Source organism: Pogona vitticeps, chromosome 4 (genome assembly GCF_051106095.1).
Source record: "Pogona vitticeps strain Pit_001003342236 chromosome 4, PviZW2.1, whole genome shotgun sequence".
Lineage (NCBI taxonomy): Eukaryota > Metazoa > Chordata > Lepidosauria > Squamata > Agamidae > Pogona > Pogona vitticeps.
Genome location: NC_135786.1, coordinates 139,751,246 through 139,764,676, shown reverse-complemented (window position 1 = coordinate 139,764,676; position 13,431 = coordinate 139,751,246). Strand labels below are relative to the sequence as shown.

The 13,431-nt window shown below is 40.2% G+C and overlaps 1 protein-coding gene across 1 annotated transcript in view; it reads left to right on the top strand.

The window, feature by feature from the left end:
• The window catches only part of CTNNAL1 (catenin alpha like 1), a 60,173-nt gene that overhangs the window by 24,583 nt on the left and 22,159 nt on the right, over nt 1-13,431 (top strand). Inside the window, exons 2-8 of the mRNA XM_072998470.2 lie at nt 2,817-3,006; nt 4,895-5,082; nt 6,102-6,221; nt 8,985-9,074; nt 9,376-9,546; nt 11,556-11,756; nt 13,190-13,276. Coding sequence (XP_072854571.2) covers nt 2,817-3,006; nt 4,895-5,082; nt 6,102-6,221; nt 8,985-9,074; nt 9,376-9,546; nt 11,556-11,756; nt 13,190-13,276 — 1,047 coding nt within the window. The remainder of the gene's footprint in view (nt 1-2,816; nt 3,007-4,894; nt 5,083-6,101; nt 6,222-8,984; nt 9,075-9,375; nt 9,547-11,555; nt 11,757-13,189; nt 13,277-13,431) is intronic.

Sequence of the window (13,431 nt, the reverse complement as noted above, 5' to 3'; positions counted from 1 at the left end):
CCGACTTACGACCATTTCGAGTTACGACTAGCTCCAGCCGCAAAATTTTGCTTCGACTTGCAGCCGGAGCTTCCAGTTATGAACACAAAAAGGCAGAGGGAAAAGGAGGGAAATTCAAATTTCTAACTGTATGTGGCGAAGAGGCTGCTTCTTTGTAGCTCTTTCGCCCCAGCAGTTAGAGAGTGTGCTATTGGAGGAGGCTTGGGACTGCCTGGCTTCTGCATCTGAGCGAGAGTGTGTGTGTTTGCAGGGAGGCTTCGGGCTACTGGTAAGATAAGGTGCTGCTTTCTGCTTTTAAAAAACTGCCTGTTCTGAGTGGGTTTTGCAGGGTGGGGTTGGGCTGGGGGGGTTATGTTTCTGTGCTGCATTGTTGTTTTATAGTTCCCTAAAAGAAATAAAACAACAGAATAAAACCATGAATGGGCTTGTCAGAGAAAAGCACTTTGAAAATGAGGATTTATAACACAACATCTATCTGAGGAATTCTTGCAACCCGTTCACCACCCCACAAACTACCCCCCCCCCAAAAAAAACCCCAGTGATGAAAGTCAAAAGATCTCATGGGATATTCCACAGTCTGGGAGTGGCCTTGTAGGCAACTTCTACCATGGTGGGAAAGTATTGTCTGGATTTTACCATTTCAGACTACTTTGAATGGTTCTCTATCTATTATAAAAGAGAAAGTGTCCCAGATTGTGAGAACTAGACACCCGAAACATGGCATGGGTACCAAAAGATCCCCGGTAGTATGCACCTAAGGTTATTATAGTTTTAACATACAGTGATTAATTTTATTTAATTAAAGCACGTTTCTATCTTTTGGGACCACATAATACCATGTTCAGTCACTAAGTGGTAAAAATTTCTAATGAGCACATAGTTTTCCAGTGGAAACAGTTTGGAATCTACCTTAGCTACCTCATACCTTGAAATGTATTAACAATTCAGAGACAACATCAGTTTAGGAGGCTTGTGGCTATCCCAAAATAACTGGTCATGTTCAACGTACCCTCTAATTTTCATCCCCCCTGAGCAGGGCTCTGTCTCTCATGTGTGCGGCTTCACCCTTGTGTGCGCATGCGACTCTGCCCCCCCCCCCGATGCGCTGGGTTCTGTTGCGACCGGAACCTAACGTGATTGCTGTGTGGAGAAGGAAGAGAGCTATGTGAAGGAAAGCAGAGTGTGTGTGCGCGCATGCCCAGCTTAGTGGGATCCTTGGTCATGTTGATGTAATATGGTATACTGCAACTATGTTATATTATGCCATGGTAATTGGAGAATGGTTTAGAAAAGAAGTTTTTTCTAGTAACTGTAGCACACCAGCCAGGTAAGGTTCTGGAAAGAAAGAAAACACAGTCATAAATAGCATATGTTTTAATTATATATAGTAGCTGTAAATATTTCTTTTAATTAGGTCATGCACTGGTTTCTTCTAATGCTGTCCAAGTGAGCTCTCAGTGGCAGGCATCAAAATTTCTTAGCTGTATGGAGTTATTCATATAAAGTGTTCCTTAAACAAATTAGTGCATGTAAAACTACACAGAAAAAGCATCATCTCCACTTCCAGTTATTATTCCTGCTCATGCAAAGAAATCGAACACTAATTAATTCAGAACTATTAAGGAAAAAATATTCAACTCGAATAGTGGGAGTTTTATTTCCTGTATATTACACCCATAAAAGTTTGCTTTATCCTTGTGGGAATTGTTTTTCCTAACAGATGGACTAAGTTTATTTTTCAAATACAAGCTTAACCATGTAGGTGCAATTATAAATGGGAACAAATATTAATTTTGTTGTGTTAGACTATATAATTGTAAGAAAAGAGTAAACAAACTTGCTGCTTTAAACCCAGGAGGGTTGCTCATATAAGCATTTTTGGTACAGTTGCACATATTCATAAACTGTTCATGTATTTTTCTAGAGTAACTTTCTGTGAGGGAAAACGTAGTGTCTGAAATATGGTTTTCAGTAGTATAAAACCACTAACTTGCTTTAACTTCTGTACTTCACATTGTTAAACTCATATAATTCTTAAAGGACAGTGGTATCAGTCCAATGTATATATTCACTGGATCAGCATTTCTCTTAATCGGGTAGGAAAAAATATGCACCCCACCTTCCACCATACACATTACGTAAACCATAAAGTGAGTAATCCATGCATAAAGCTTCATGAGTGAGAGTTTGATATAAAAAGGAGCATAACACAAGGTTAGCCTCTGCCTGGTTTGTCTGTCTCAGGATTTTAGAACTGTTTCCTCTTTTTTTTTTTTCTTGCCAAAAGATCATTGGATCAAAAGTTAAGAACTGGTGATGGATAGAACTAAAACTAAGGATGGAAGAAGCCATAGCAATAAATGTGTGGGGCCACCCTTCTCTCCCTGACATCCTTTTTTCTTTCTCCTCCTCACCATCCAGTGAGCTACCAGGAAAGGGTTGTAGAGAACTTTTAAAATGGGATTAAACGCGGCCTCTAGCTCATACCAGCATGCCTCCTAGATTATGTTAGTTGTGTGGGGCCAAAGAGGGGTGTGCATAGACTTCTCTATCATGATAAGTCTTTGCTGGTGTTGCCTTTTGCCTTAACCTGCCCTAGCAAATGTTGCAGACCTCTGGCCTGTTGAGAAAAAACGGTGCATTTGTTGCACCATGGCAACCAAATATGTACTGTATTGTCTTGAGACATTAATTCTTCAGAGGAGTATAGTTTTAGTGTTACTTTTTCCCTTTCAGGTATTGTTTTGAGTAGAACTTCTTTGGTCTGTGTCATGGCTCATTATATACTTTTAACTGGCATGTGCTTTTGTTTTCAGATAACCACTCTCATTAACCACAAAGATAAACTGAGACGGTCAGACAAGACTTTGAGAGCAATCCAGCAAGTGGGCCAGGCTGTCAACCTGGCTGTTGCGAGATTTGTGCTGGTGGGCGAAGCCATAGCCAATGAAAATCAAGAGTTGAAAGAGGAAATGAAAATTGCCTGCATAGAAGCAAAGCAAGCCGGTAGGTAGTTGTTTAGAGAATGTGAGTAGCTTGCCATTGTGTTTGTTTAAAGATGTCCAGAAAATACAGCTTGGTCTTCACTCTGAAAGGGTGTTTCAGTGTCCGTGACTAAAGCCATTTAATGATTATTTTGTCTACAGTGGAGACTTGCAATACAATTTTTTTTAGTATTTAAGGCAGTGTCTGAATCTTGGAAATTTCTATAGCTGGGAAGTTTCCTATTTTACTGAAATGGTATATAGTGGACCCTTGACTTAAGGAATTAATCCGTATTGGAACGGTGGCTGCAGGTCAAAAAGTCTGTAGGTCAAGTCTCCATTGACCTACAGTGCATTGAAAACTGATTAATCCCGTAACAGGCCGTTTTTGTTCCATTTTGGTTTTTTTCTGGTCTGTAAGTCAATTCTCAGGCTGCAAATCAAACCTAAATTTTGCGGCCAGAGAAGTCTGTAACTCAAAAAGTCTGTAAGTCAAGCCGTCTGTAAGTCAAGGGTCCACTGCAATGCTTGCTGCTGATCACTGGCAGACAGTGCTGGGTCAATGGAAGCTTTGGCCCAAAAAACTTGTGGAATGACCCTGCCCTCAAGAGTGTCTGGTGAGTTTGTTTCAAGAAAAGGTTGTGGTTATGATATCATTAGCTCCTTGGTGCATGATCTTGACTTCTGCTTTCTCAACATTTTGTATGGATGTGGAGTACAACTATAGAACCTCCCACCCATGGAAGGCCAGGCTGGCCCCCTCTTTGTTGTCCCTCTTCAAGCAGACAAAGCCCTGTCTCTTCAGATGGGCTTTTTCTCACTAGGAAGAAGTTCCTAAAAACAGGGTTTTGTTTTGCTTTTTTAAATCTTTTGAGTATTGTTTATTTTAATATAGAAATCCACCTTGAGCGCTCTTGGGGGGAAAGAAAGAATATGAATATTTGCCTACAAACATGCATGCATACATACAAAATATACAATTCCAGACCCAGAATCCGGCCACAGAAGGACAGTCCTGCAAGTCTCTCCTTTGTTCAGTTAGCAGTGTGTGCAGTCAAGTGTGTGCAGCAGGGAGCCAGATGCGGTTGTGTAGGCTCCCCTCGCCCACGTGATTCAGAGTCCTGATAATGTGTGAATCATGCAGAGAGTTCAGGTAAATACCACTGGCTGCCCATCACAGACCTTCTGCTCCAGTGAGCGAAGGGCCCCAGTGAGTAGGGCAGTGAAGTAATAGGAGGGGGCCTCAAGTACGCCCCTACCTTCCTTCTCATCGTGTAAGGAGAAGAATGACTGTCTGGGATCAATATTTTGCAGGCATGATGAGCCCTGCGTCGTTACCACTCTCTGCTTAACTGAATTGCATTACATGATGCTGTTGCATTAATGAGTTTCTCTTCTGCTGAAACAACAGTTAAGGATGCAACAATAAGGCAGCAGTGACAGCACTGCAATCTCCAGAAAGTCCAGGTTCAGGCTTGGAGACAGAAAAAAGGGTATCCTGTACTTTGTATAAGGGAATGGGACGGGATGGGGATTCAACGGCAGATTGGAATCTGACATGTCGGGGAAGCTTGCAATTTCTCAGAGCAGAAGGACCTTCAGGTTCTTTAGGTCTGGCTTATCACAACCTGAAGCTAGGGAAAAAAACAGGGTTTTGTTTCAAATTGTAGAGATGTCTGAAATTGTTACATTTATTATTTTTGTTGTTAATGAATAGATTTTATCACCCTGTAGGACCGTTAAGACTAGCATCTGAAACTTTGTGAATAACATCCCTGTTCTTGGGAGCTGTTTGGAACTCCGAGGAAAGTCTTGCATTTTTCCCCAGTGGAATTAAATCAGTGACCATTTCACAGTGTTTGGCACAGGACTGAAATAGCTTTAATAGTCATGTTTCCCTTCATTTGCAGGTGAGACGATTGCCCAGCTTACAGATGTAGCAGCCTTGGATCCTCCAGAAGCTGACGGCCAGATAACCATTTTTACAGACAAAACAGGAGTGGTAAAGGCTGCAAGGCTCTTGCTTTCTTCAGTGACTAAAGTGTTGGTGTTGGCTGACAGAATAGTTATTAAGCAGATTATAACATCTAGAAACAAGGTATTCATGATTTTGTGATTACAGTGGTGCCTCGCAAGACAAAATTAATCCGTTCCGGGGTTAATGTCGTCTTGCAATATTTTCATCTTGCGAGCTGTGGTTTCCCATAGGAATGCACTGAAATTTAATTAATGCATTCCTATAGGAATTTTTTTTAAAAAGTCACTTACCAATTAGGGAGCTGGGGAAGCACCATTAGAGGACTGGCGAGGGGTCCCTCACCCAGATCGCCACCTTAAGAGGTCCCCCGGGGCTTCCCTTGCACCATCGGAAGACTGGTGGGGGTCCCTCCGAGCGCCGAGCGGCGCTTGCAGAGGCTTTTCCAGCACCATTTTTGAAGATTGTGCCCTGTCCCCCTGCCGTCAGCAAGCCTCCGAATGGAAAAAGGAAAAAAAGAAAGCCTTTTTCCATTCGGAGCCTTACTGAAGGCCGGGGGGGGGGGGGAAAGAGAGCAATCTTCAAAAATGGTGCTGGATAAGCCTCTGCAAGCGCCACTCGGAGGGTGGCTAGTCTTCTGATGGTGTATTTGTAAAAAAATTTACACAAACACACCTTTTATACCTGCCAGTCTGAATCCTGTGGGCACTCCAAGGTAGTTAGATCTTTGCTGCACACATCAAAGGACAAATTAGAGGATAGTTCTTAAAAAAAGAAGAGACTCAGCATAATTGCCAAAGCAAAAGATAGTTTGCCCCAAGCAATTGCAAAATAAAATAAAATGAAATTAGCTATGCCATCCCTTCTCAGAATGGAGAAGTACTTAATTTGGCTTGATCATATATAATAGAACCATTACTGGAGCAATATTAAGTAATCCTTTCACGTATTACCACTGTCCAGAGAAGTGTAGGATTGGATTATACCCTGCTATTACATTTTGAGTTGAATAGCCAAATGATGTAGAAGACAATATAATTGGCTCTAAAATGCATAACATATATTAATGTTTTTGTGGCATTCTTAAGCCTTTTTTTTGTCAACGTTCATATATATCTAGGTTTATTCAATATATTTGGCAGGTCCTTGTAACAATGGAACAGCTGGAAAAAGTGAGTAGTTTTCAAGAGTTTGTGCAAATATTCAGTCAGTTTGGAAATGAAATGGTGGAATTTGCTCATCTAACTGGAGACCGGCAAAATGTAAGTGTCAAGAAACTTTCTGTTTGTTTTATGGTTTAGAAATATTTCATGTGCAGTCGGTTAATGCAAACATTTGTGTTCTTCTCAAATCAGCCTTCATTTGGGAAGAACATCCCTCTGCATTTTGTTTTCTTTTGCAATTTCACAACCTTCTGTAAGTTACACAGACAAGCAACTTAGCAAATATTTTGAAGTAATGCAACTGTTTTTCTCTAGCAATTGTACTTAATAGTTACACAGAACCATCAAGCTCGGAAAAGGCAAAGTACTTCTGAATATTCTGATTGCAAATGCAGGCCTCTTCCAGATGGACTGTGCATATCCCCCTAAGTTACCCATCAAGCATTGATCAAGAGGAAAATTCTCCTGACATCCAGAGGGTCTTCTTCTCTCAGCTTGTAGCACCTTTCTAATGAGGTTCTGGACCTTTTTGACCCTTCATTTATTTTTCGCATCACTTTCTTCCAAGGGTGTGGTTGGCATAGCATTTGCTGCGGATGTCTATGGAGGAAGCCTCCCAGTGAGAGGCTTTCAATTATGCTTTAATGTAGAAAGCTCATTGATGTAATGGGCTGATGGAAGCAAGGCAGTTCTCCAGACAGGCAAAAGTCTGTTAAGGAAAGCTTATTGGCTTGCAGGTTAGCTCTGTAGCATCTCCATTCTGGTGGATAGCAGTTTGTATAGAAGAACTCTGCCTTCCACTGGTTAGGCAAGACGGAACAAAATATTTCCCACGCGGGGAGTTGAACTTGCATAGCTTACAGGAATTTAAACTGCAAAACATCAGGCTGCTGCCGGTTTTGCATTTATTTATTTGTTTTATTAATTTCTTTTCTATACCACCCTTTAGCTCAGGCTTTCTGGGCCATTCATAAAAACAGACTTAAAGCTGTGGAGTGCAAAAGTGTGGACAAAAGCAATACAGAAATATTTAGAAGTTTAAATCAATAGAATAAAATAAATATTAAATACAGTGGTGCCTCGCATAACAATGTTAATTGGTTCCATTAAAAACATCGTTATGTGAAAACATCGTTAAGCGAAACACCATTTCCCATAGGAATGCATTGAAAACCACTTAATCCGTTCCAATAGGAGCCTATTCAGTACATTTCAATGGTGAAAAAAAATCACCAAAAATTCAAAAAGACTCAGAACGAAACCAAATTACTTTAACGAAGGTTTTATTAGGTGCACTAACGATTCCAAGCATTTTAAACATTTTTAAAACATTTTAGAATATTTTTAAAATAGCGAAAACAGGGCTGTCAAAAAAAAAAAATGCTAAGCGAAACAGGGGACCTAAAACTGTCATTGTTAAGTGAAGCAAGGTCCCAAACATCGTTATGCAAAAATCCCCCATAGGAAACATCGTTAGGTGAGGCGGCAAAATTTCCAGCAAAGTCCATTGTTATGCGAATTCATCATTGAGGCACCACTGTACTAAAATGTGGATAGTTAGCTGACCTCTGTCCAGAAGATAGGGTCATACTTGGCACATAGGCCCATGTTGGTAAAAGGTACTTTGGATCTTGGAGGCTACTTGTGCCTCGAGGAATAATGCTGGATATGTGAGCTAGCAATCTTCAAAATCAGTTTAGTTGTTTCTTCAAGACTCTGTAGAGAGTGAACAACAAAGTTACTTAGTTGTTATTGATTGACTAAGTTATTTATAATGTTTTCTTGGTTACAGAATTCTAAGGTTAAACTTGTATTAAGGAGGCAGAGTATAACTTTTTCTTGTTGCTGGCTAATTTAATTGGGAATGTCTTCCAGTTTTGTCACTACCAATAAGAAAAATTGAGACATGGGTATAAAACATATCTTGAACACCATGGGATAGCAGATGGCTGTAGCATCTGTTGGAATTTGGAAAAAAAAATAATTTAAAGGTAGATTTGAGGAAGAAAGGCTGCCTGCCCTGGTTTACAATGTATTAATGTTTTTGGACTTTTAAATTTTAAAAAAAGAGGGGGAAAAGGAGGTAGTGTGAAAGTACTCCCAAATAACTTTGTATAGTTTTCTCATAGGCCAAAATGTATTGGCAAGTTTTAGAATAAAACCAATTTTCCCCCCACCCCACATCTTGAGACTTTATCTCTCTAATTGAGTGTAGCGATTAGGTCATGTGGAAGCTTCTTGATGCTGCCTCCTTGAAGGCTGTGTTTGAATTGCAACAAGGTCTGGTAGCAGAACAGGATTCAGTGGAGCTTGCCCATCTTCATGATAACTAATAGAAATTTGTTAGAAAGGAACGTCAAAGCCTCATCTGCCCAAAATGGTAGAAGCATCTTCAGAGGCTGGATCCAGATTGCATTAGGCAGAGTGCTGAAGGAAGAGGGCGGGATTTCAGATATCTCTTTCTTCTAATGACCACTCCCTGCCCATTGCAGATGATGGTTGGAGGACTCTGGGCTGCAGCAAGGGAGTTAGCTCTGTGGGCTGCAAGTGGCAGTTGGAATTGGTAAAAATAATTCACCCTTTCACGCAGGGTGAGTTTGCCTGGCTTAAGGGCGACTGAACTGAAAAACATTAGATTGCTGCTAGTCTTGCCTCCTACCTTCAGTGGAAAGCCCTTTCTGGATCCTGTTTCCTTCAGTGCATGGAAGAAGGAGCAACCCAGAGAATCCAGATAACTGAAGGCAGAAACTGGTTTGTTGGTTTTGCCCTCCTTTACCAGATCACATGATCTGTTAATAAGCAGCTAAAACCTTTTTTAGTCACTTCCCATTAATAACATATTCCTTTTATTTATTTATTTAGGATCTAAAGGATGAAAAGAAAAAGGCTAAGATGGCTGCTGCTAGGGCTGTCCTTGAGAAATGTACCATGATGCTTCTCACAGCTTCCAAGGTAACTAATCCTTTCCCCTGTTTTTCGTTGGCAAAGCCAAGCCTTGAGAGCTGCCCTAAGGAGTCTTTATACTTGCCAGAAATACATGGAGAAAAAAATGACTTAAGCAACACAGAGGGAAGCTGGAGGGCTGTCTAAGTCGCAGTGGTAGAGATGTTGACAAACACAGTGGTTGATTAATTGATAGGACTGTTAATCAACCTCATCTGTTTTGCTTGCAGTAGTGTGTATCATATGAGGCTTCATCTCAGCAGGCTATACAGAGCTTTCTGGATAACATTCTTTAAAATGTATTTTCAAGACTTGTTTAAGGCATCCTGACTGTGAATCTGCACGTGTAAACAAAGCAGCCGTGTTCCACCGAATGAGATTAGCTTTGGAGCAAGTAATAGAGATTGTAACAGACTGTCGGCCCAGTGGAGAGAATGAGCCAGGCCCAGTGAGCATCTATACTGGCATTAAGGAATTCAAGGTGAGGAGAAATTAACTTTTATCTTGAGAGTATATCTTAATCCCAAAATTCATGAACCTGAGTATTTCTGGTCATTTGGATTAAAAGAAATGAAACTGTTGAATATTTTGGTGTGGTCTTGTTTGTACCATACATTTTATGCACATCCCAACCTGCTTAGAGATGTAGATGAAAAACATTGTGCAGTTCTGCATGGAAATTTTGAAGGTCACCATCAGTAAATGTCTTTGGGCAAACCAGTGCCAAAATCTGGGGCCCTCCAAAGTCTTTATATAGAAAGGGGAAATGATGCTGAAAAACAGCTTATAGCAAAAAAGAACACACACAACCCTATGGACAGGCACCACATTATGTGTGCGTTTGTGTGTTTCTAAAACTTCGTTGTGTGTTAAGGATTTTTTAAAAATGAGATACGACTCTGAAATTCACATGAAGGATACCTGACCGATAAATACAGGGGATGGCTGGGGTGGTGGGAACCAGTTGGTTTCCAAACTTTCTGTGAGCCAGTTGATTTCAGAAAGAGTAGCTGCATCCCGTGTCACAATTAATGGTCTCTCAAATACTGCCTAATGTTTCAGCCAGGGATGTTTTTGTTTCCCTTCTCTCTTAGCCACTTGGGGATGAGAAAGAAGAATTTGCAGTTCAACAGAATTTGCAGGAGCTGGCCAAGTGTGCCTGCTTGCGAAGTTTTGTGCCTTGCAGTTACTCTGTTCTAATTGAGGCACTGCATGAATGGAAGCCCTACAGCCATTGTGCATAATACTGGGAATTCTTGAGTGGGTGGATGGAGCTTTAGAGCCTTCAGAAGCTAGAGTGACAGCCTGTGTGGGCCAGATGAGACCTGTAGGTCATAGGTTCCTCCTCTCCAACATAGGAGTGGAATTCACCTCTTGCTTTTCATGTGAATGTTACAGTATTTTCATACACGGACTGTTTCATTCTTGTGGTGAGTAATTTTGTCAACTGTTTCCTTTGGTGGTTATGTGCTATCAAGTCCTTTCTGATTAGACCACCCTACAAATCAATATTCTCACTCCACCCATTCACAGGCTTGCTCAGGTCCAGCAAACTAAAGTTTGTCGCTTCTTCTCTGGAGTCAATCTAAATGTGGAAATACATCTTCCTCTTTCTGGGGCCTTCCACTTTTCCTAGTGTTACTTTCTCTTCCTAGGATTGTTGTCTTGACAAGTCTGTGACCAAAATATAACAAGCCTAGTCTAGTTTAGACATTCAACTAAGATTCAGACATTTTCTACATCAGTACAAAGAAGTAGTACATTCGAAAGGACAACTGTAGGTAGACAATGTGAGAGGAAAAAAATTGAAGAATGTGCTTGGAGCAGAAGATAATTTCTAATTAATAGTACCTTGCTGAAATAGAAGTTTGCTGTGTCTCCTGTGCCAGTTTTTTTTTTTGTTTTGAGAACATGTTTCCATTTTGTTTGCATTTTCTTAATATATGTACATTTCCATATTTCTTCATTAGTTTCCATATCACAGTGGAGATAAATTAGACATGTATAGCCCTGGATATGTATTGACATTACATTGTGGGCGATTGATAATCAAAATTTAGATTTTAGATGCCACTTTTATTAACAAAAGATTCCAAACTGAAGTCAAATCAGACAGAATGTAATACATAATCAAGATAAGTACTTCAAAATGTAATAATACCTATGTTAATATAATACCCTTTTTAAGGTGGTTCAGTATTATTATTTTTTATCATGTTACAGCTGGGATGTTCATAAAGCATATTTTCTAAGATCACAGAGCAGATCTAGGATTTGAATTTTCAGATTCATAATTCAGTCCCTTGACCATTGTGAATTTGACCCAACTCCGGGAGGCAGTGGAAGATAGGAGGACCTGGCGTGCTCTGGTCCATGGGCTCACGAAGAGTTGGACACAACTAAATGACAACGACGACAGTAGATATGATACATGTGGTTCTTCTGCTTTGGGGAGATGTTGTCATGTTTATCTTTCCTTCCGTTTCTCAGAATAAAGTGGAAGGTTTGCGGGACAACCTTTTTATTCTGTCGAAGGAGAACCTTCGAGCAATGCTCCGTGTTATCCTTGAGCACACAGAGGATTTTACAGATTCTGCATATACTAGCCATGAGAATAGAGAACACATACTGGAGCTGTCCAAGCAAGCAAAAATGGAACTGGAGCAGCTGGTGTCAGCATGGATGTATGCTGTAAGATATATCTTTCTCTTAGCAGTGCTGAGTCCCCTCCTTGGAAAGCAATATACTTTCAGGTGAAGGTGCATGAAGCACATTGGGCATGTTTGGATATCACAAGCTAGAATTCTGAAATACTGTAGATGATTAAATGTATTGGTGAACCATGGCCACTGCAGCTAAATGCAAGTAGTTTGTCTAGCATGGAATACAAACACAATATGGCCTAGTGCTCTGGATTGTTTCTTCCATGATAAACAAGAAAAGTGAAGTTAAAACACCTGTTGGGAGAAAGACAAGCTAGAGTCTTATCTCCTGCCAAGTATGGAGATCATGCTAAGCAAACCATGAGTGAAAGGTCCCTGGTTTGTCTAATGTTCCTGCAGCAAGCAGAAGTAATAGGACAACGTGCACCAACATACTAATTGTAGTAAGACAGAGTTTCGCTTGCTTATCAAGATGTCCCAATCATGCCTCAATATCATAGCATTAATAACATCCCATCATATGACAAACACTGTGAGTGTAATCATCATTCTTGTCACTTAAAAACAGATTATCCTTAATTTAATGTTGCAGACATTTATAAAGCCAAACAAAAGAGCAGGTGCAAGTATTAGTTTTATAAATAATTCTTCATAGCACTTTAGGAGAAAACACTTCTGTTGCACTGAACATAATGCTTTGTTACTCTGCAGAGTTTTAAGTCTTCCATGGTATTTGTTAATAATGGTTTGGTACACTCAGTGAATGGTTTAAGAGTGCCTGATGTTAGCACATCAGTTGTTGATGCTAGGAAATGTGCCTTCAGTCCATCCCCTGATGGAATAGCACAAGTGATTGCCATATAAAAGCAGGATGATAGAGGTCCTGCCCTCCTGTCCATTTTGTCTTCATAGCTGTAAGACAGATTAGGCTGACAGAGAGAAGGGCCCAAGGTGACCCAGTCAATAAATGACTTCAAGCCAAGTCTCTAATACTTTGGCTGCACGGGCAAACACAATGGATAGTAGGTTTCAACTTCTCTTCATTTGACCAGGTTCTAGGAACATGTTCTTGGCTAACAGAAATAAAATGAGCCATTATAGTTCTATGATAGAGATGTGTCCAGGCAAAACAGAGTTTGTATAATTCAGTTCTATGCATATTTACTTCAAAGCAAACCTCACATTGTTCACTGAGACTGCCTCCAAGTAATCACGCAATGGCGAAAATCCAGTAGTTAGTCACAACCAGAGTAGACCCATTGAATCAGTGGGAATTTAATAAGTCAGCACCTGTGTAAGTTCAATGGGCCTACTCTAGTTATAACTTTATACTGGATTTCAGCCATAGGGTTGCAAGTTTATGTATAAAATTGTGCTTGAATCATTACTTTAAAATGTTATTGAAGAAACAAATGGCAAGAAAGTAATAAGTTTTGTTGGATTTCGATTGTATGTTTCTAGCAAAACCAGAAAAGAAAGGATGTCACAGATGAACTGGAAGTAGCCATATTGAAAATGTGTCAGTGTATGAATGAGCTTCATCGAGAAGTAAGTTTGGCTTAATATCATGTGTAGTATGTTTTGGAACTTTTTTTGTCATTCTCTTGGTGACAAATTCCAGGCTTTGGGCATTTCCCACTTGGCTCCAAAGCTGTTGAATTCTTTCCCCAAATTTGAGTTCGCCAAATTAAGACAAGGTTTGA